This window comes from Caretta caretta, chromosome 1 (genome assembly GCF_965140235.1).
Source record: "Caretta caretta isolate rCarCar2 chromosome 1, rCarCar1.hap1, whole genome shotgun sequence".
NCBI lineage: Eukaryota > Metazoa > Chordata > Testudines > Cheloniidae > Caretta > Caretta caretta.
The window spans coordinates 283969807-283992203 of NC_134206.1; the positions used below are offsets into that span (position 1 = coordinate 283969807).

The 22397-nt window shown below is 40.3% G+C and overlaps 1 protein-coding gene across 7 annotated transcripts in view; it reads left to right on the forward strand.

Moving 5' to 3' along the window:
• Window positions 1-22397, forward strand: part of OSBPL8 (oxysterol binding protein like 8) — a 194263-nt gene that overhangs the window by 82445 nt on the left and 89421 nt on the right. For 3 of the 7 annotated variants that reach the window (XM_048835708.2, XM_048835709.2, XM_048835714.2), the window contains 2 exons: window positions 3040-3084; window positions 7557-7694. In XM_048835708.2, coding sequence (XP_048691665.1) covers window positions 3040-3084; window positions 7557-7694 — 183 coding nt within the window. Of the gene's footprint in view, window positions 1-3039; window positions 3085-7556; window positions 7695-11841; window positions 11973-22397 lie in introns of those variants that run through there. The other 4 variants (XM_048835710.2, XM_048835712.2, XM_048835711.2 and 1 more) reach the window with 2 other exon arrangements.

Consider the following 22397-nt stretch of genomic DNA (forward strand, 5'->3'; position numbering starts at 1 on the left):
ACTGAAGAACTGAGATAACAAGGACAACAACTGTTAGAGAAATACTTTATTCTGCTTGTTGATCTTGTTTGTAGGTATATGGTAAATTTAAAAAAACACCACAATTCATAGGAAGTGTTGTTGTTCTTCAGTCATGGCTAGAAAAATACGAATCCTTTGAACACTCCATCTGGAGTTCTGAAGTTAAAATGGAAATATTTATCACTTGAAAAGAAAGGACTGTCTTTTCACTCTGTTTATAGAGTGCCTAACGCAGCTGGGCTCTAATCTGAGTTGGGGCCTCCAAGTGCTACCGTAATATAAACAATAAAAAGGACAGGTAGAAAGAGCTTGTTTTATTTTAAGCTAGTACAGTGATAGGGCAGTGTTTGCTTTCAGTACCTTGTTGTCCAATTAGTTTTAATAAAAAGCCCTCTCACATCCTGAAGTGTGAATAAAAAGAGGTATCCCAACATGCAAGGGAGACTAGTTTGGATGCATTATTACTAAAATACCATTTAATAAAAAGCCATTGACCTATGGGAATGCTACTGTTAGAAAATTTTCAAATCAGTTTGGGGTTTTGTATATTGCTTTTTCCTTCAAACTGTTAAAGTGAAATGAAGTAAGTTATCTACTGCTGAAAACGATTTGCAAATACTGTTATCTTCAGTCACATGCAGATGGGTAGGTCGGTTTTAATTTAGTTTAAGGTGTTAGATGTACTTTCATTTTTACCGTGGTGCCACCTTTTTGTTTCTCACAGAATTTTATTTTTAGTTCTTGTAGCAGCACCAGCTCACTATTCTGGTCATGGGCTAACTGCTGCCTCAGTTTCTCTTTACTCAGTCTGGTTCTCCCAATTTTGTAGCCTGGTTTTCTTGCTGTGGTGACTTGGCCCTCCGGCAAAATCATTAAAGAAAAATTTCATTCTTTCCAGGGTATCCAAGTCCAAATAAACACAAAACAGAATCTTCGGCCAGTCTCAAGCTAGGCCCACCCCTCCTTCCTGAAGTTCAGTCTTCTCAGCTGATCTTTTCCTGGGCTTTTTTGAGTCTTGCCTTACTGTTTACCAACAGCAACTCCCAGGGCTTTTTACTAGGATTCACCATTCTCTGTCTTGAGTCTCTCCCCTGGCTTCTGCTTTCTCTCCATCCCACAATGCCTGCTTGTCATGCGACTTTGCTTATTTTGTCCAGGGGTTGGGGAATGCAAGCTAAGATGGGTTGGCCCGGTTAAAGGACCAGTCATCCTGGGACTTGTAAGATTCATAGATTTCAGGGGCACAGAGGGCCATTGTGATCATCTGGTCTGCTCTCCTATGTGACACTTCCCCAAAATCCATCCTAGAGCATGTCTTTTAGAAAAACATCCAATCTTGATTTAAAAAGTGTTAGAGAGAATCCACCATGACTCTTGGTAAATAAGAGGGCTGGAACTGGCAATGAAAGTTCCCAGCAAAGCTTCCACATGACAGACTGGAGACCTTGAGAGCATTGAATTTGTCTCCTCTAAAGTTTCTGTTTTTGAAGGGGTTTTGAAAAAACCCATCTTTTGAGCATGAGGTCGGAAGTTTAGATTTTCAAATCTCATTTGAGGTTTCATTGAATGTGCATTGTGAAGAGATTTGGCCAGTTGTCATATCCTTTAACCTGAAGTTCAAAAGAGATGTGTTTATGTTGAGGATGGGGGTTTGGTGAGAAAAGATGGTTCATTTCTAAGACTAACTACCTCAAGGTGTCTGTGGGCCATGTTTTGTCATGGCTTTTTGTTGCAAGACGACAGCTCTTCAGTTAATTGCCTTGAAAGGTCTTCACTCCAGAGGCCTCTTGTAGAAAAAAGGAAGTTGCTAAACCAGAGAAAGGAACACTAATTACTTTAGCTCAAATACTTTGGAGAGCCAGTAGAAATTTCTTTGGGCATAAGCTTTCGTGAGCTACAGCTCACTTCATCAGATGCATGCAGTGGATCAGTATACTTTTCCAAGCACTAGTTCAGTTTCAGTGAACACCAAGGGAAAATGAGAGGATCAGGAGCTTGCATGTAGTTCATACAGCAAATTCAAACTGAAGATGAGACAAGTCTCAAATAAAGGGAAATCAGATTCTAAGGCTTGGGCCTGATTATTATAAAGGACTGTTTGGTGGCACTAAGTACTTGAGGCTTAATCTTTAAAGGACGCGTTCTAGGAAGGCGCGTGCTTAAATTGCTGCTGATTAATGCATTAGGCATTTTTTTTTAAGGAATTCAAATTACTGATGTCTTATTAGCACTTGTTCTCTGATATTCTGTTACATCTCTAGTTTTCACTTCCCATCTCATGAGCTAGAGACAGTGGTACAAGAGATGTCTTAAAGGCTTTGATTACATGAGAATTTTATGTATTTTAAATTGCAGACTCTGCTTAATATAGGCTGGAACTGGAATGTTGTTTAAATATGGAGTTTGGGGATTCTGATATATTAGTGTTCACTGGAGTGAAGCCTTTTATGTATTGAAGCATTGCAAACTCCTGTGATGTGATTTCTGTTGAGTAGCATAGTATCTGGTATTTCTCTTAAATTCCTAGTTCTTGGTGTCCTCTTTTTACTTTTTTTAATGAAAGCTGAGATTCTCATGTAAAGTAAGTTTCTAGGCCTCAGAGCTGCAAAGAAAAGCTTGAAAATGTTGAACCCTAAACCCTTAAACACCAGAAGGAAAATAAAAATAACCTAAAATGTATTTTTTTTTAAACCTCATCCTAAAAATCTTGTTTTAAAGCCAATCTCATAACTTTCCTTCGGCAGGCTGTTATGCTTTTTTGAGTGCTCAGGGTTGACAGTGCTGGGAATAGGATTTTATTGGAATCCATTGTGGCACTGAGTTTCCAATGCATTATATTAAAGATCTCTTTCTATATTCTCAATATCGAAACAAATGAAAAGGTAACTTGCCATTTCAGATACTTAAAATAGCTTCTACTGCAGAATCTGTGCAAATTTGACATAAAGACTCTAATTTGTAATTTTTCATTTCAATTCTTCATTTCATATCTTCTGTTATTGACTTGCTGTGAACTAGCATCCCAACAGCTGATCAGAGGCAAGTGTGAGGAAACGGAAAAAGGTAAATAAAAATGTTCTTAAAACAGAGTTGTTGGCCTAGCCCAGTGGTCTTACTGGTGTTGGAATGTTCCCTCATGTGGGGATCAGAGCTTAAGACCAGAACTTAGTCTCTTACTCCTCATCTGCAAGGACCTAGGTGTGGCACTCTTCGTATCTGGTGCTGGGGCCGGAGAAGTAAGGAGAACAGTAAGTTGAAATGCTATCTATCGAGTAGGGGGAGAGAATGATATTGTGGTGAAGGAAATTCAATTCGTAGCTCTGGCATAGACTTGCTGAATGGCTTTGGGTGAGTTATTTAATCTTGCCATGTCTGAATTCCCCATCTGTATAACGCTGTCCTATTTCACATGGATACTGTGACCATAATCCAATGTTTGAGGCACTGGATGCTGTGGTGTCTAAGCAGGACTCAGAGTTAATTAACAAAATTGTAGTTAGAGCTCAGTTTTGAAATGCTTCCTAACATCCATTTTAGGGCCCTGAATCCTGTAGACATCATGAACTTTTTGAGTTTGAGTTGGTGTCCAAATATACTTATAGCTAAACTGAACTAGCATCTCCTCTGAGTTGGTCTAAATCTTTATATATTTAGTATTAAAAACTGTTAGGGGCCTGCCATCGTGATGGGGGCCACCACTCTTTAAAAAGAAGATATTAACATTGTTTCTTGCTTAAACTGCTGGATAATCAGATTCCCAAGTCTAAAATATGTTGAAGGAAGATCCTCCTGGTTTTCTTTGATCACTGGTATGCTATTTATGGGAGCTGATATTTACTGATTTTGATGATGCTCTGATCCACCATAACTCACCTTAACAGGGTGCAATGAAGGTATGGATTTTATTTAGATGGTCTATGCCCTATAAATAATGCTAGACTGCTTCTGCATAAGTAGTATTAAGCTTGAGGTATTAAAACTTTCTAGGATAGTTGATATCATTGTACAGCCATACTGTCTTAAGTAACTGAAATGTTGTACAGAGCTTAGTGGGCCAGCTTGTTGACTATATAGCAATTTGTATTGGAAGGAGTGTTTTTTAAACTAGGATTTGCGAGCTCATAGACCCTTGAAACTGCTATTTAAAGCTTAGTAGTTTTCATTGATACTTCAAAAATACAAGTTCCAAACTGCAGGAATATTGGACAGCTCATTTCATGAAAGGATCATGTTCTGTGTACAATCTTTAATTTTGTTGTGATGCCAGTCCTTCAGTACAAAGCTGCAAGGGGAGTTGAAATAAATTAGTTCAGTATCTTCAAAATGAGGGCCTACTTTAAATGGTAACACTCCGTGTTCATTATACCAGTAACTAATTTTTGTTTCCTTTCCTAGCACTCTTATTCCTTTTTAAACTCCTCAGTATGATTTCTTTGGTTCCAAACATGTTAATGGCCTGTTTTGGGAATTGTTCCATTTACTTACCTTAGTACATAGCTTTTGAAAATATTCATTTTGATTATTTTTGAATTCTTGTTTCCGTTTAAAGTGAACTAGGCTGTTTCTTAAGTGTTTCCAAAAGAGCTTTGTACCAATTAGGATTCAAAAGCTTCTGGGTACTGCCCATCGCAGACATACAGGGCATAATTTTACCAAGATGCTCAAGAACTTGATGCTCCCATTGACTTCAGTTGGAGTTGTGGATATACAGCACTTCTGAAAGTCAGGGCCTTAATAAAAGCTACTTGTTATAACAGAATAAGAAGTTGAGGCTCCCTTTGATCTTGCATAGGGTAAATGGCCCCACACTGTCATCTGGCCTGCTTACCGGGCACATGCCAAAAGGAGAGCCCATAGCGATTAGGGGGGAAGGTTTGGGGATTTTCTGGAATAGACCAGACAGATGATTCCTAGCTTGTGCTTGCTGTATTACCTGCAATACAGGCAGAAGTCCACGTGCACTGAAAACTTTCCATTCACCTTCTTACTGTTCTGTAACGCTATGCTGAAAAATACCATTGGAGTTTAACAACTCTGAACCCCTTTCTCTTCTGTTGATCACTTTCAGCTTTACAGATTAACTTTTTTTTGAAGAGCCCCCTCAATTGAAGAGGCTAATGTTAAAGCTTCATAAGTGGAAATACAGTTAAAAGACAAAGTCCTTGCCTTGAAGCACATATAAACTTACTTAAACACATACACTATACCACAGAACAGTTCAAAAGGAACGGTTTGCAAATATTTCCAGAGAATATCTTTGCAAGACTTCATGAGAGTGTGTGCCATCACTGTTTCAGTATCTTAACTAGGTGAACTTTGCAGTGGTACTACAACACTGTATGTGTTGGGTACGTCGCAAACTTCAAACTTTCAGCAGGGTGGGTGGCAGTAAACTTCTCCTTAAAACATGACTGGTTTTTCTAAAGAAAGTACTAAATTCATCGATGAAGTTCTGTGTATTAGTGAGCCATGCACTATGAGGGATTAGCATTCTGAGTTACTGGTGACAGCTAACCAAGAGTATTCCTCATTATGTCTTAAATAAAAACTGAAAAGTAGCAACTACTACATCGATTTTTAAAAAGTTAGGAAAAGTTAAAAATATAATACTGGTAATATAAGTGCCCCCAAAGAGGTTCTTGGTTCAGATAAACTTACTTTGGCAATGTTTTGTGCAGTGTTACTTTGGTATGGTTATATAAATAACCAATTAATACTAAAAACCTGAGTGTCCTCCTTTGGAGTACATGTGATTTTGATTGATATGTGTACACTGGACACACAATTGGAGGCAATTTGGACATTACAATGTCAAAATTGGAGAACTTGACGTGATTTTGCTTCCAGGAACCAGCAGAGGGCATTATAGCTCTATACGTGGCGACTCTTCAAATTGTCGGTTATTCCACTACATGTAATAGCAGAAATGAAATTGCAGCTCCATTGCAACAGTATGAAGGAAGAGATGTGAAAAACATAAAAGGCTTTTTTGGCTGAATCAAATGGCAGGAGAGGGGAATTATCTTTCAAAATTCTAGATTTTAATTGCTTATTTGTTATAAAACAAATTAAAATATATTATTTTAAAGAACAGTGTCATAATTTTTTCTTAGGACTGTTCATAATCCACCAAAGCTCTAAAGTGAAATTTTGTTTCCTTTATAGATCTTCTGCACCTTTGCATTTGCTTTTATGGCTTATATGGTGGCTCTGGAGTACTGGCCTGCCAGTACTAATATGTTTGGATCTCTTGAAAAAGCATTTGATTTTTAACCCTACTCTTTCCTCCTTCCCCACTCAGGAGGAGGGAGAGGAAGTTCTACTTTTTCCACCCAACTTTCCTGATCAGCAGGTCACATAAGTGTTTGTAGTTTGTCCAGAATAGAGCTATAAAGTGGGCACTCATACTGTTCTTTTACTCTTTATGCTGTCTTCACTGGTCATTGCCACCTTAGTGATAATAATAATGAAACAAGCCATCAGGCATCCATTCCTCGGAATGTCATGTCTGGAAAATTAAACTCCTAACCTGACATGGTTTAAAAGTACAGTTCAGAGGCTCAGTCTGAAGAGACATGTGGAAATCTTAAGGCATCGTGAAGTCTGCAGCCAAGGGGCTCATATCTTCTTATTTTTGCAGCCTGTCATGTGGTGACTTGTTGAATTTGGCATCCTTTGTAATTTCCCAGTCTTCATTTTGGTGTTTATTTTCCCCCCTCCTTGTTTCATTAGTCATGACTACTCGTTCCAATAACACCCACAGTGTACCAGCCACTGTACTATTACAGAAGAAGGGTACAGTCCCTACCCTGAACATCTTATAGGGAATACAAGTAAAGTGGTCGTTGATTACTGGCCAGTTATTACTACAGCATTTATTCTATAAAGCCTTTTAAAAAGATGTTCAATTTCCCCCTCATCCCTGCCATTGTTGGCAAACTTCATGGAAGAAATTTCTATTTTTATTCACTTGTGCTTTTTAATCTCTCTCCATTGCTCCTCTGCCCATTCCTTCACCAGAGGGCTACATATTTGCTATGGTAATGTGCGTCCATTGATAGCTTTTAGGAACAAACGTATGGTCTTGCAACTGAGACACTTGAGCTGGCGAGCTGCAGCCATGGCCTGTGCTGTACTAAGGATTCCCACAGACTGGATCCAGAGGGGAAGCTGGATTTCAAGTGTTACCCCTCCACCCGCCACTTTACCTACAGGAATATGTTTTGCAATGGGGTAGTATAGAGGATTCTAGGCCACACAGCTTTCCTGATTCTCAATACTCTTTTCCTCTGCTGTATGCTTCACTCTCCCAGACCATTGTCTATTCACCCTGACCACCCCAACCAATTCGCCGGTTGGGAAATTCTTTAGCCTGTTTGAGAGGAAAGAGCACCTGTGGGTTAGAAAATGAAGGTCCCAAGGATTTAATCTGAAGGGCAGATTTTCAGTAATTAAAGATTATTTAATTGTTGTCATTTATTTACTTGTCATGCATAGATTTCTGTAGTCGAGTGACCATCCTTTTTATGTTCCAGCTGTGGTAACAAACGGTGATGAATCACACCTTCTGACTCCAGGAAAGATGAGCCAGCGCCAGGGGAAAGAAGCACATCTCACTCCAACCAAAGATCTACTCCAGCTGACGCTCAGTCCAGGAACTGTCCACAGCCATGGTAAGAGACCTCTATTTCTATTACGGAAGGGCTTAAAATATTCCAAACTTGGCAGTTGTTACCTATTCCAACCTAAGCATCAAACATTAGTTCAGTTCTTGACAAAATATTGCTTTCAGAAATGAGGTTTCAGAAAAGGGAAACTTGTCTAAGTACCCTGTAGTGTAAAAACTTCCAATATAATTAACTTAAATTATTCTGTTAGCCAAAGCAGATTGTATGCAATTCTTTGTACCACTAAAGTAAAAGTTGTTAATTGCACAACAGAAGAGGATTAAAGCATAGCTCATGATACTGTTTTACATAAAGTACACATTATGAATTGTGGAGAAATATTCCGTATTGTGATAGTGAATAAAGGTGACCGCATATAATCTTGTAACTGCTATTTATGTCACATCTAAGCATTTTATGCAACAATGTTTATACGATACATTTGTAAAAGTGCTTCAAGAAAATGTAACTTGATGCAGAGAGATTTATTCATCATCAATTATACTGAGTGGCATGGCAGAATGTAGGACTGTCCTTGAAAAATCTAGGATATGGATGTGGTTATTTTTATCTGCGTGATAAGATATTTACATTTGTTACTTCATACACAACATGAGAAACATATCCCTTACTGGGATGTCATATGCAAGCTCAAATGATGGATTTAGTCTTATTTTCCAGCAGATGGAAACATGAAACATCCCAAGCACTTCAACTAAACCACACTGTTTTAGGTAAAATATAAGAGATTTATTAACTGCAGAAAGATAGATTTTAAGTGATTATAAGTGGTAGGCATAAGAGTTCAGAGCTAGTTACCAAAGAAAATAAAAGATAAGCACACAATCTAAATCTTAAACCTTATTGCACTAGGCAGTATTTAGATCAAGCAGTTTTCTCACCCCACTGGATGTTGCAATGCTTAATACACAGGCCTTTCTTAAGCATGGACCAGTCTCTTCAGTTGAAGTTTTTGTCTTCTCAGTGTTTTTGTTGTTTCCAGCATAGGTGGGGGAGAAGAAAGGTGAATGCATGCTGTCACTGTTTTATATCCTTAGTCCATTTGCCTAGAAGACACTTGCCCAGACATATGCTGGTAGACTTTGCTGAGTCACTGGGTTAGGCAGTCCCCCTGGAGTCGTCTTGTGCAACTGAGTCATGGGGTCGAGCAGTTCCCGTTGTGTGGTGCTTACACAACTGTCATTGAATTGTAAATCCTCTGATTACAATTCCCCTGCTGATTGATGGTCGTTGAACACCCTCCTAGGTGGGGGTCCTTTCTATGCCACTAGCAAATTTACAACATATTTTTAGTAACAACTCTATAGAAAAATCTCAAAACTTGCACACTAACAATATACATATTTGGATGGAACAATGGGGTTCAGCAGATCATGACCTTTCATATGATACCTTACATGGCATGCTTTGTATAAAATATCACAACCATACATGAATGATGAATATGGAGGTTACAGGGTGCCATTTTGAGGTACAGTGTGTCACACATACCTGCCCACAGACAGGTTTCAGGCAATGAATGCTATCATATCTCATATCGTGAACGACCCACATGTACTAGTCAAGACATGCCTGTCTCTTCTGGGCCACATAGCTTTGTGCCTATGTTACCCCTTTCCACGAGACTTCATCTTTACTACCTCCAGACATGGCTCCATGCCTTGTACTCACCGAACCATCTCTCTTTGGACCTCAGGCTGAAGAATCTGGTGCTACTGTCCCTACTCCGGTGGATGGACAACACGTCCCCCTTTCCCCTGGGTCATGTACTGCTGCGGGTTCCCCTTCTTCCCTCCTTTCCAAGCAAAATTATCATCACTGATGCTTCCCTAATAGGCTAGGGAGCCCATATGGACAACCGCACAGCACAAGACACCTCTCGAGTCCAGGATGCACATCAACATTCTGGAACTTGGAGCAGTGCAAAGGCTGTGCAAATCATTTCTCCCACTCTTTCAATCTTCTCATATCCTCATCATGTCAGCCAACACCACCACAGTTTTCTATATCAACAAACAAGTGGGAGTGAGCACCCTCGCTCTCTGCACAGAAGTGGTGAAGCTCTGGAACTGATGCATCACACATCAAATTGCCCTATATGCAACTTACCTCTGGGAACACAGAACGTGCTCACGGACTTGCTCAGCAGACACTTTGCAAATGACCACGAATGGGAGCTTCACAATACGGTGCTATGCAATATCTTCAAACAATGAGGAATCCCTGCCAAGGACCCGTTTACTTTTCAGACCAACAGCAAATGCACTACGTACTGCTCCAGAGAAGGCATCGGCTGTCGCTCCCAGGATGATGCTCTTCTACTCTCGTGGTCAGACCAACTCAACTATGTATTTCTTCCACTGCCACTCCTACCTCAATTTCTCCTCAAAATCCAATGAGACAGGGTGACGATCATCCTCAGGGCCCTCTTCTGGCCCAAACAGTTCTGGTTCTGGTTCCCCAATCTACTCCGCATGTCTTCTCGTCCCCTGATACCCATCCTGAACTTTCCTGATCTCCTCACCCAACTCAGTGGCAGAATCAGGCACCCTAATCCACATCTGCTCCTTCTCAGGGTGTGGTAATTCGATGGGCATCTACTCTAGAATGACCATGCTCCTCAGCTGTACAAGACCTTCTCTCTAACAGCAGGAAGGACTCCACTAGACAATGCTACTGGGCTAAGTGGAGGTGCTTTTCCTCTTGGGCCCAACTTAAAGGAGCTCCACCAGAAGAGGTGGAAATCCCCCTGATTCTGGACTACATTCTATCCCTGAAGTCATCGGGTCTCTCCCTCAGCACGTTGACTGTCCACTTGGCTGCAATTAGCATATTCTATCCACCGGTGCAGAGAGCTTCTTTGTTTTTGCACACCCTAGATTTTGGAAGAGCCTACTCAGAACCTTCCCTCTCCGCCAAATGGTCATATCTCAATGGGACTTGAATTTGGTATTTTCAGGTTTAATGACTCCTCTCTCCCCCCGCCCGCTTGAGTCCCTGGCAATCTCCTCCTTGTCCCTCCTTTCCACTAAAGTTGCCTTCCTGGTAGCTATCACTGCAGCGAGGAGAGTCAGTGAACTCTGTGCTATGATGGCGGACCTGCCATTCACAGTATTCCACAAGGGGAAAATTTCCTTATGTCTACACCCTAAATTTCTGCCAAGGTTATCCCAGGTTAACTAAGCTATTCACTTATCTGTTTTTTTTCCAAAACCCCATGCCTCCACACAAGAATGTTGGCTCCATTCCCTCAATGTCAGGCATGTGCTGACCTTCTACCTGCAGAGAACGAAACCTATCAGAAAGTCCCCTCGACTATTCTTTGCAATAGCTGAGAGACTATGGGGACAGGCCATCTCCACCCAGAGACTCTCTTCTGGTGGATTTCTGACTGCATCAAACTCTGCTACCAGCTGTTGGGCCTACCTCCCCCTGCAGGGATACAGGCTCACTCCTCTAGAGCGCAAGCTACCACCATGGCCTCCCTCCGCGGCGTATCTCTCATAGACATAAGTAAAGCAAACGTGGAGTTGGGTGCACATCTTCACAACACTTTATACCCTGGTGCAAGACTTGGCAGTGGATGCTTCATTTGCTTCAGCTAGTAACGAAAGATGATAGGAAGGCAGAGCTGCTCAATGCCTACTTTGCTTCAGTCGTCTCACAAAAAATAACTAACATATGACCAGATGATTAGGAAAGTTACCATAGACCATAAAGGGGAAAGGATGCAGATCAGGATAAGTAAGAAGGTGTAAAAGATCTTCTGACCAATTTAAATGAATTCAAATCAGTGGGGCCAGATGCTATTCACCAGAGGGTACTGAAGGAATTAGCTAAAGAAATCTCAGAGCCACTAGCAATAATATTACAAACTCACGGATGACAAGAGAGGTGCTGGAAGACTGGAGAAGGGCTAACACAGTGCCCATCTTTAAAAAGGGGAGAAAGGGAGAACTGGGAAATTATAGACCAGTCAGCCTGACTTTGATACCTGGGAAGCTACTAGAGCAATGTATAAAACATTCAATTTGTTTGAATACTTGGAGGATGAAGGGGTGATCACTAGCAGCCAGCATGGATTTACCAAGAACAAATCATGCCAAACCAGTTTGATTTCCTTCTTTGACAGGGTAACTGATTTGGTGGATAGGGGGAATGTGGTGGACACAATATACCTGGACTTCAGCAAGGCTTTTGACACAGTCCCACATGACATTCTGATAAATAAGATGGAAAAATGCAGGCTTGACAGAACTACTAGTAAGTGGATCCATAATTTGTTAAATAACTGTAAATAAAGGGTAACTATTAATGGAATGATGTTGGATTGGAGGGAGGTCTCAAGTGGGGTTCCCCAGGAATCTGTTCTGGGTTAGGTGTTGTTTAACATCTTTATTAATGACCTAGATGGAGGTATAGAGAGCAGACTGATCAGATTTTCAGATGACACAAAGCTATTGGTGCTTGCCAGTACTTTGGAGGATAGAACTAAAATTCTGAGGGATCTTGATAAATTGGAGAATTAAGCTATAGACAACAAAATGAAATTCAACAAAGACAGATGTAAGGTGCTACACTTAAGGAAGAAAAACCAAATGCACAAATACAGAATGGGGGAAAACTGGATTGGCAGCAGCACTGCTGATAGGGAGTTGGGAGTTGTCGTGGATCACAACCTCAACATGAGTTAGCAATGCGATGCTGTTGCAAAAAAAGCAAATGCTATTTTAGGTTGCATTAACAGAGGCATAGCATAAAACTTATGGGAGGTGATTAGTACCACTCTACTTGGCACTGGTTAGGCGTCAGTTGGTTGGACTCACTGCTGAACTCAGCAGTACTGTGTCCAGTTTTGGTCATCAGTGTATAGAAAGGATGTAGCAAAACTGGAAAGGATCCAGAGGTGAACAACAAAGATGATCAAAGGGATGGAATGCAAGCCATATGAACAAAGGCTGAAGGAACTGGGTATATTTAGTTTGGAAAGAGAAGATTAAGTGGGGCAGGTATGATAGTGGTCTTCAAATACCTGAAAGGCTGCCATAAAAAACATGAAGAAAAGTTCTTCTCTCTTGCCACAGAGGGTAGGACAAGAGGCAATGGGTTCAAACTACTGGATAGCAGATTTAGATTAAATCTTGGGAAAAAGAAGAGGAGGACAATGGAACAGACTACCTTACAAGGTTATGGAAACTTCTTCACTGGAGGTTTACAAAAGGAGGCTAGATAGACATCTGTCTTGGATGATTTAGACACAACAAATCCTGCATTTTGACAGGGAGTTAGATTAGATGATCCTTGCAGTCCCTTTTAAACTTATGATTCTATTTTGCACGGTGGTCCTCCGCATGACCCTTCCATCGTCATCCTTGCACCCTCCACCAACTTAGGTACTGCTTGTCAATCTCCATCAGTGGAATACAATAGGGACCATCACTTGAAGAAGAAAGGAGGTTACTTACCTGTAACTGGAGGTTCTTCGAGATATATGGTCCCTATCTGTATATCATTTCCCACTCGCTTTCCCCTCTGCTGTGGATCTCTCAGATTTGTGGTGAAGAAGGAACTGGAGATGTGTTTGGTCTACCCTGCCCTTTATCACCTTAGATAGAAGCATGAGGCAAGTCAGGACGCATGTGCGGACCAATGGATACTGCTTTCCAATTCTCTGACTCCGGTTGTGTGGTGTGCATGTGTAACCCTCTGTGGAATACAGATAGAGACCACACATCTCAAAAAATCTCCAGTTGCTGGTAAGTAACCTTGTCCTTTGAGACTAAATGAAGGTGTCAGGGAATTACCTCAGTTTCTGTAGAATAGGCCTGTGATGATTTACAGCCGAGTGGAGCAAATAAAATATGCATTGTGTGTTCAATGTGGAAGTCATCAATATGTGAGACTTGTTTATTTCTTCCCCCCTTCCTAGTCCCCAAAATGACTTGAAGCAAATAGCAGAATTTTTGAATCAAGTAATTCAAATTTAAGTAATTCCCTTCCAGGGAATGACTACTATGATACTTCAGTATATTAAATGTAGCTCAGGAGCCTTCTGTACCATTCCATCTATTATGATTTAGAATAAATTAACAATCTCTGAGAATTTCCTCTCTCTGATGGATGGAAATCCTGACATCCATTCTGCAAGCATTAAACCCACGGGAATTCTTAGAGTTGTATGCAATACTGATTCTTCTGGAGAGTGAATTTTAAGGTTCTCCCTGCTTGCCAAAATTTGTTTGATTTGTTAAATTCCTGCCTTTCTCCTAAGAATGACACCTTCCACTTGGGCAGTGTTGACCTCCAATGTGGAACTTCACTGGGACTGTCAAGTGGTCAGTTGAGTTTCACCCTAAATTTTACAGGCAATATATGACCGTTTCTTTTGGGGTAGGTGCTGTAAGTTGCCATCTTTTCATAGTCCTATTTACAAGAATGGGTACTGCTGTAGGCATTCTGCTATCTGCAATGGCAAAGTATATTAGAGAAGTCTAATTTCTTACCTGTCAAGTTTCTTTAAGTCCTCCTCTCACAGACAGCCATTTTTTCCCCCTTGGACTCCCAGGATCTTTCTGCAGTAGATCTGTTGCAAATCTAAATCTGACAGGGTCAGTCTAACAAACCTTCCTGAGCATGCTATACCCCTTTAGTCTGAAATAGCCTGAATTTTTGTTGACCTTCTGGGCATGCTTCAAAGGACAGGTGTTCAGGTTCTTGGAGAAGGTAGATGGGCAGAAAGAGATTTGTGTATGTGGCTGGCTGAGTTCCTATCAAATTGATCATTTAATGCTATTGAGATTTAATTATGTTGTTAATGGTGTGTTAGGATGGCTGTGGCCTTGGATAGGCATCTTTTGAATTATTCAGATAAAAATATTCTGCTCTTACTTTGCTGTATTTTCACCAGTTAATTTTGAGCTTTCATTGTGTTTTTTGTTTTCCGTTTTGACTACAGCGGTGGAAAAAAGTCAATATATTTGGGAAGAATTCAGATGAGACACTTGAGAATTCATCCCAAAATACCACTGGCTTACTACTTTGTTCTGTTTAGTGTTTCCCCAGATTTATTTTACTGTGGTCTTCTGCACTACTGACTGCTAATTATGGTATATTTTCTAAAAGCTGCTAACATTTCATTGCAACAGGTACATAACCTTCTGACTCATGCCGTAGTCTATACTTTCTCTAGGAACAGTCCTGCTGTAAAATTTGTCTAAGTTTAATATTAATAAACCTTCTAAAACAAGTTTGTGGTGGTTCTTTCCTATGAATACTTTGCTGGTCAAGAATAAGATCTAGCAATGCAGTACCTGTATACTTAGTTTCCTAATACTTTTTTTTATAAATCCCCTAATGTAACCATTATGCCTGATGATATAGATGTGGTCAAGCATTCATTGAGTTCTTTACTGGCTCTGCTTTTGCTCACCAAAGTAATTGAGACCAGTCTGTAAATTTAAACCAAAAAAAAAAAAAAAAGGAAGCTTGGTAAAGATTTATAAAAGCAATAGGCTAGATCATACTACAGTAATCATGTCACTGATAGTCTGTCGTCCCTCCTATTGTCTCATCTTGTGCTTATATAAGTTTTTTTGAGACAGGGACACTTTATTTTGCATTGTAGGCCTAGTACAATGGGGTCTCAATCCATTGTTGGTGGATTTTTTCTGCAACAACAACACAAATAAGTTACTTTAGTGTCTTAAATCGTGCAAATGAATTGACCAGTATGGGTGGTTAATTGAGACAGTTTTATTATTTCTGTAAAGATGTGAATTCAGTGCTTTTGGAAGTTGGTGTATTGGCATCCCTGGTGACTTAAGTCCTCCTATACTTGCTTAGAGACTAGGTAGAGTATAGGGAGGCCGCGTGCTGTCCTCATAATATGCTTCAATCCTAGCATAGTTGGACTTTTGAGTGCAGTCTCCAGGCTCAGTCAGTCCTTGGCCAGTCTGCTATCAATAAGCATGGCAGTTGTGGTGCTCTTCATGATGTGAATCTTGTAATGACTGCCTTCAAGTGATAACATTGGCTGAACAAACCACCACCAATTAATTTTATAGCAGTATGCAAAAATTCTACTTGTTCACCTGCACAGAGCAATATCTAGAATTAGAAGTAAAATAGCGGGATTGACCATTCTGTCCAGAAAGTGACTTTCACTCAGGTAGGAGTATCCATTTCATGAAATCAACTACAGGATTTAGTGGTTTCCAAACACCAAGAAATAATTAATGGAAAATGTAAAAACTAATAAATGATTACTTCCTGATCCAATCCTTTTACCCCCAAAACTAAAAGCCCCAGTGGTTTGTAACATGAATTTTCATAAATGTTGGAATAGCTTGTTCTGCTATTTAGTGTAATTAAATATAGAATCACAACAACTCTGGATACCATCTGTGTACAAATTAAACTGATTTGTAAGTTTTAACTCCTGTGAGCTGTGCCAAATGGTATTATTTTTATTATTTAATACTAACAGCTCAATGCCACCAAGGGATACTGTGTGTGTGTGTGTGTGTGTGTGTAATGATTTCTAAATTCACTCAGTTCAGAGGTATTTAACTTGACAGTGTCTCCTTTAAAACTGTACCCCAAGGTTCATTTAAACAAAAGGCTCACAAAAACAGACCAACCAAATTTCCCATCATTTTTATAAGAAAAATCCTATCGAAAGTATCTAGTCAAACATTTCTTATCGCTATTTGCCATCATCATTGCACTTAACTATTTATCAAATGAACTTAATTTTTTCAGTAACCAGAAGAGAAACTGACTGCTTTTTCTCTTAAGATGAGAAATGCAGAAAGCAAATGTGAAATAAATTGTGAAATGTAATTTAGATTTTAATTTACTTTTGCTGTTAGGTATATTTGTAACATAAATGAAAAATTAGGGTGGGATTTTCCAAAGCCCCTAACTGGTTTAGGAGTGCAAGTCCCACTGAAAGTCACCCAAGGTGCTCTGAAAATCCAATCCTTGGTTATTTTTTAAAATATGTGTACATAACTTGACACACTGCTTTTTAAATAGTATCTAGAGTGTACAAATATATAAGTAATGGGCACAAAGTAGCTTCAGGTTAAATGTAAAATATTTGTGGGTAAAAGTACAATAAATTCTTTGTTTTCAGTCCATGGAGCATACTGCTAGAACATTATAAACCTCTGTACCCAGAAGTAATTTTTTCTGTTCAAGATTTGTGTAATTTTTTTTAGATGGCTGTGCCAGCTGCAATGTTAATATTTCCATGAACTTGCAATATAAAGTAATGATTCATGTATTTAGCATAGTTTAGATTTCAAAAATGAATATTTCATATAGAAATATTCATCTAATCAAGTACAAATGTTAGCAATATATTGTAATTGCAGTGAAATTGACCCTGAAGAGGATGAGATTCTTTGATTGTACTACAAATTCATCTGTTTTCCAAAAATAGCATTGCTTCCAGATGTTTGCATTAGCTCTGACTGACCTGAACTGAAATCCTTATGCATGGGATAGTATAACATCAGGACTGAAAGTAGAGTAGAAAGTAGTAAAATATGGCTAGGTACATTATTCCTATAAATAAAACACTTTTTTAGAATTGCATAGCAACTTCTTTACAGTCATCTGTTGGAGGTTCAGGATTTTCTAGGCCACCTGACCAGTGGCAAGCTAAATAAATTCAGTGAATTGTCTGCATTACCAAATGTTGTAGTTTCTAATGTAAGTGTGCTGTCAGTGTGATACAGGTTTTTACAACTAAAAAAGTGTATAGGGTGGTAGAAATTTTGTTTGAGGCCTGTTTTTTTAAAGTAAGCTTGGGAATACTTTGACTAACACCTATTCTAGTTCCATAACAGTAAGTTTGTTGGTCATGTAGCTTTTGCAGAAATGAGAGGCTGAACTAAAGTAAAAGATATGCAAATATTCTATTTCCTATGTGTTTTGACCTGCTGTTTTGCAGGCCTTGGGTGGAATGCAAATATAAACTTTAAAAGAAATCAAGCTTTTTAAATATCCTGGCCTTAGCTCTAGTATAGGGATGGACGAACTTTTTGGCTGAGGGCCACATCGGGGTTGCGCAACTGTATGGAGGGCTGGGTAGGGAGGGCTGTGCCTCCCCAAACAGCCTGGCCCCTCCCCCCATCCGCCCCCTCCCACTTTCCGTCCCCCTCTGAAGAACCCCTGACCCATCCAATCCCCCCCCCCCTCCTTGACCCCTGACCACTCCTTCCCAGGACCCCTTGCCCCATCCAACCCCTCACCCGCTCCCTGTCCCCTGACTGCCACGACCCCTATCCACACCTCCGTCCCCTAACAGGCCCCTCAGGACTTCCCCACCTATCCAACCCCCCGTTCCCTGTCCCCTGACTGCCCCGACCTCTATCCACATCCCTGCCCCTAACTGCCCCCTGGGACCCCACCCCCATCAACTCCCCCTGCTCCCCATCCCCTGACTGCCCCCAACCTCCGCCCCATCCAACCCTCCGCTCCCTGCCCCATTACCATGCCGGAGCCAGCCATGCCGCCGCACTGCCCGACAGGAGCAGCGGGTCAGAGCACTGCTCCCGTGGCAGCGTCACAGCAGGGGAGGGGGAACAGCAGGTGAGGGGCTGGGGGCTAACCTCCCCGGCCGGAAGCCCAAGAGCCAGGCAGGATGGTCCCGCAGGCCGTAGTTTGCCCACCTCTGCTCTAGTACCTCTGACATCATGCAATGTTATATCGTAGCACTAGAAATAAATCTACCCTCATTTGTTCTGGATTTAGTTTCAAGCCCTGGTTTACATCTCTCAGGAAAGAGTAAGGGTAGAAGGGAACCAGTGACTCTCTGAATCACTGGCAAGAAGACAGAAAATACTGTCAATGGAAGTGGTCATGATATTACTGTGCTAGCTCTTGCCACTCTGAAAACATCAACTTGTTTGTCGTAAAGTACATCTTGAGATACAGCAGTAACTGAACATATCTTCATATATTTGTAGTTGGGATGGTAGCTTTAAAGTAGTAACATTACTTAATATCAGGTTTTGTGGGGACTTCTTGTTTTAAATAACTCTGATGTATTGCTATTTTTTTCTTGACAGCTCCTTACATGAGAGTTGTTTTAAGTTAACTGAGAAACGGTTTTTTTTAAGAATGATTGTAGGATTGTTCCTAGTCCAACAAGAATAGAGGAGTTAAGTGAGTCTGCCAAGTTTTAGTAACCTCTAGCTTTCACCTGCACAGAATTGTACAGAATTGTAGTATTGCTTACGGGCACTTTTTTATTAATTGGTACTTTACCTTAGTTACTGCAAAGAATGTTAGGTGCAAGCTTTAGATGAAGCTCACACCCACTTGAATACTCAGAGTACAGCATGTGTTATGCTTCAGCATCCTCTAGTGCAGTGGTTTTCAACCTTTTTTCACTTGTGGATCCCTAACAAATTTGAATGGAAGTCTGGACCCCTTTGAAAATTTTAGACATAGTCTGGGGACCCCAGGTTGAACAATACTGTTCTAGTGGTTGATTTAAGAAAATTAACGTTGGTGTCAGTTAGCCTTCCTGAAACTTGACTATCCTCTATTCCTTTAAGTGCTTGTCTTTAAATTGTCTATCAACCTCATTTGGGTAAAATGTCAAACCAAAGCACAGTATTCTTTGTGTAACCTAACAGTGCCTTTATACAGAAGGGACTGTCACCTCCAATTACTTTGTGATCCTTTTGTATATGTAACCTGAAATCATACTTATTGTTTCCTCTGCCGTATCTCTTTGTAAGGTTATATCTATCATCCCTAAATCTTTTTTTCCATTACTACTATTGGAGTACTTTCCACTCCATTCCAGTATTATTACTTTTCTGCATTAGCACAATGTGGAGGTTACGCTTGTAAAAAGCCTTGCTTAATTTTAGCTAAAACTTCTAAATAAATGAACAAACTAAACAAGAAAAAAATCCAAGTATTTCCTGGCTGCCAGTAAGTCATCACTAGATAGACAGGAGTCTTTCAAAGGGGGAAAGAAAAGAAGGAACATGTGTAGAGGCTCCAAAGATCTGTAAAGCTGAAAAAAAAAGTTTAGTTTTTGAAGGAGGAAGGGAAAAGTCTAAGACGCTAGTGAAACAGTGACTTCTGCAGTTTTAGCTGTTGAAAATTAATTTGGTACTTAATGCTTCTTCCACTTTGTGATCAGGACGGTAGGCCCTACTTTTAAAGGTATTTAGAATCCCAAAAATGCAAATAGAAGCCTAATGGGATTTTCAGAAGCACCTAGGTGCCTAACTCTAACTTCCCTTGATTTTAGTGGATGTTTAAGCACCCCTTGTGCTTCTGGGAATCCCATTATGCTCCTGTATTTAGAAGCCCAGTGTGCTCTAACAACATGCTTCTGACCAAGGAAGAGCAGGTATCCACACCACCCTGTATATCATTGTACAGTAGGTCAGGTGTCTAGCCTGACAGTGTTAGGAAGTGGTAAGTGCATATGTATGTAAAAAAACCCCTTGGTTCTGCCTTGTTCTGCTAAATTATACATCTGAGTCACCTGATGACACTTGTTTATTGTGGACTGGCTGGCAATCATAAGATGTATCACACGTGTTAGAATAGCAGTGCTTATAATGTAGAAGAGGTTGTCCTGGGAAGTTCGAGTGATCAAGTTTAGGTCTGTTAGAGGTAGAGGAAATAGCTTCTGTTTCTGGTTACTGTTGCTAAATGTAGGTTATTTGGTAGCTTGCTTAAATAAGTAATAGAGGCTAATCGTATAGCTGTCTTGGCTGAGGTACACAATTAATACAATTTAAAAAAATTGTTTATATAATTTCATTTGTATGATACACTTGATACAAAACAGGCCATTAGCAGCTAACTGAGTACAAAAGATCAGTGAAAAAGTATGCACATTTGTGGCTTCTTTTGTGCTTTGAGCTCATGGGACTTTGCATTATTACAGTCACGGGTCTGTTCAGTATTTTGTTGTTTTGTATTCATAGGCAGATGGATTCAGAATTTGGCCTATCAAGTGATAATCTTCCTGATAAAAGACTTGGAGAGAATTTGACATTAATTTTTTTGCTGTAAAGTTTGATTTATTTTGTAGGTCCTATATTGCATTGCTTACAGCCATGACAACTTACGTATAGCAACATATATTGCTAAGGACTACTAAAACCTCTGCCACAAAGGAATATTTCTGGAATACAAATCAAATGACATATTGTGGTCAAATGCCCAATTTTATATCTATAAATCATCAAAGACTTGTAGTTTGATGTTGACAGATTCTCTCTCCCACCCCCCAGTAGAGTTGCAGCTGAAAAACAAAGTACAATAGGATAAATTTATTTTCAATGTTAAAAATAGATATGGCCAATATTGAAAACAAGATTGGAGTTTTAATGTATGTCTTCACTGCTCCCAGCCTGGGTGGACAAACTCGTGTTACGAGGATATGAGCTAGTGTGCTAAAAATAGCTGTGTGGATATTGCTGCACTGGCAGAGACTTTAGCTAGCCATTGGAGCTCAAACCCGGATCTGATCTCAGGTGGCTATCCTGACCCTCTGCTGGTGCAGCACATCCACACTGCATTCTGTCTACCATGGATGGGATACACGCTCCCAGCTGCCGTGTAGATGTACCCGAAGAGGCTTGTGCAACAATCTTTGCTTATAACTTGAAGTTGTGTACATTATTCGTTATACAAATCATCCTTTTCAAATTGGACTCTTGTAAATCATGTTAATTATTCTTCCAAAATTCAGAAGTGTCCTCAGAAATTGAGCTTCCAAAATTGGCAGATTTTTGAATTACAAATATGTTCCCAGGCTGTCTTAATGATCAAAGGTTACCTGTACTTTCAATAACTGAAATACTAAGAAAACTCTGACTTGTAAATAGATACTGAAAATTGTTTAAGATGCTTTGAAAAAACTTTTTGCTACTAGTATTCAGATAAGATTTGTCTGTGTTAAATTTATAACTTAGTGTATAAAAAGTGTTCACCCTACTGTCCAGTTTTTATACATAAGTGATACATAAGTGATAGTTATGCAACAAAAAAAATTACACTTGTAAGTTGCGCTTTCAGGACAGAGATTCTCTAGGCCATGGGTCAGCAGCCTTTCAGAAGTGGTGTGCTGAGTCTTCATTTATTCACTTTAAGGTTTCATATGCCAGTAATACATTTTAATGTTTTTTAGAAGATCTCTCTCTATAAGTCTATATATTATATAACTAAACTATTGTTGTATGTAAAGTAAACAAGGTTTTCAAAATGTTTAAGAAGCTTAATTTAAAATTAAATTAAAATGCTGATCTTACGCCGCCGGCCCGCTTAGCCCACTGCCAGCCTGAAGTTCTGTTCACCTAGGCCGGCAGCAGGCTAAGCGGGGCCTATGGCCGGGACCCTGGCTGGCAAGGGGCTGGCAGCCAGAACCCCAGACCGGCAGCGGGCTGAGTGGGGCCGACGGCCAGGACCCCAGACTGGCAGTGGGCTGAGCAGCTCAGCCTGCTGCCGGCTCTCAGTCCACTGCTGGTCTGGGGTTCCGTCCGCCGGCTCCTGTCAGCCAGGGTCCCGGCTGCCGGCCCCGCTCAGCCCGCTGCCGGTCTGGGATCCCTGCCCTGCCCACATAGAGTGGATACCTACCTTCTCTCTGGTTCTAGCCCATTCTCTTCCTCTCTGTCTGCACTGAGCTGAGGGTGGGAGTGCACT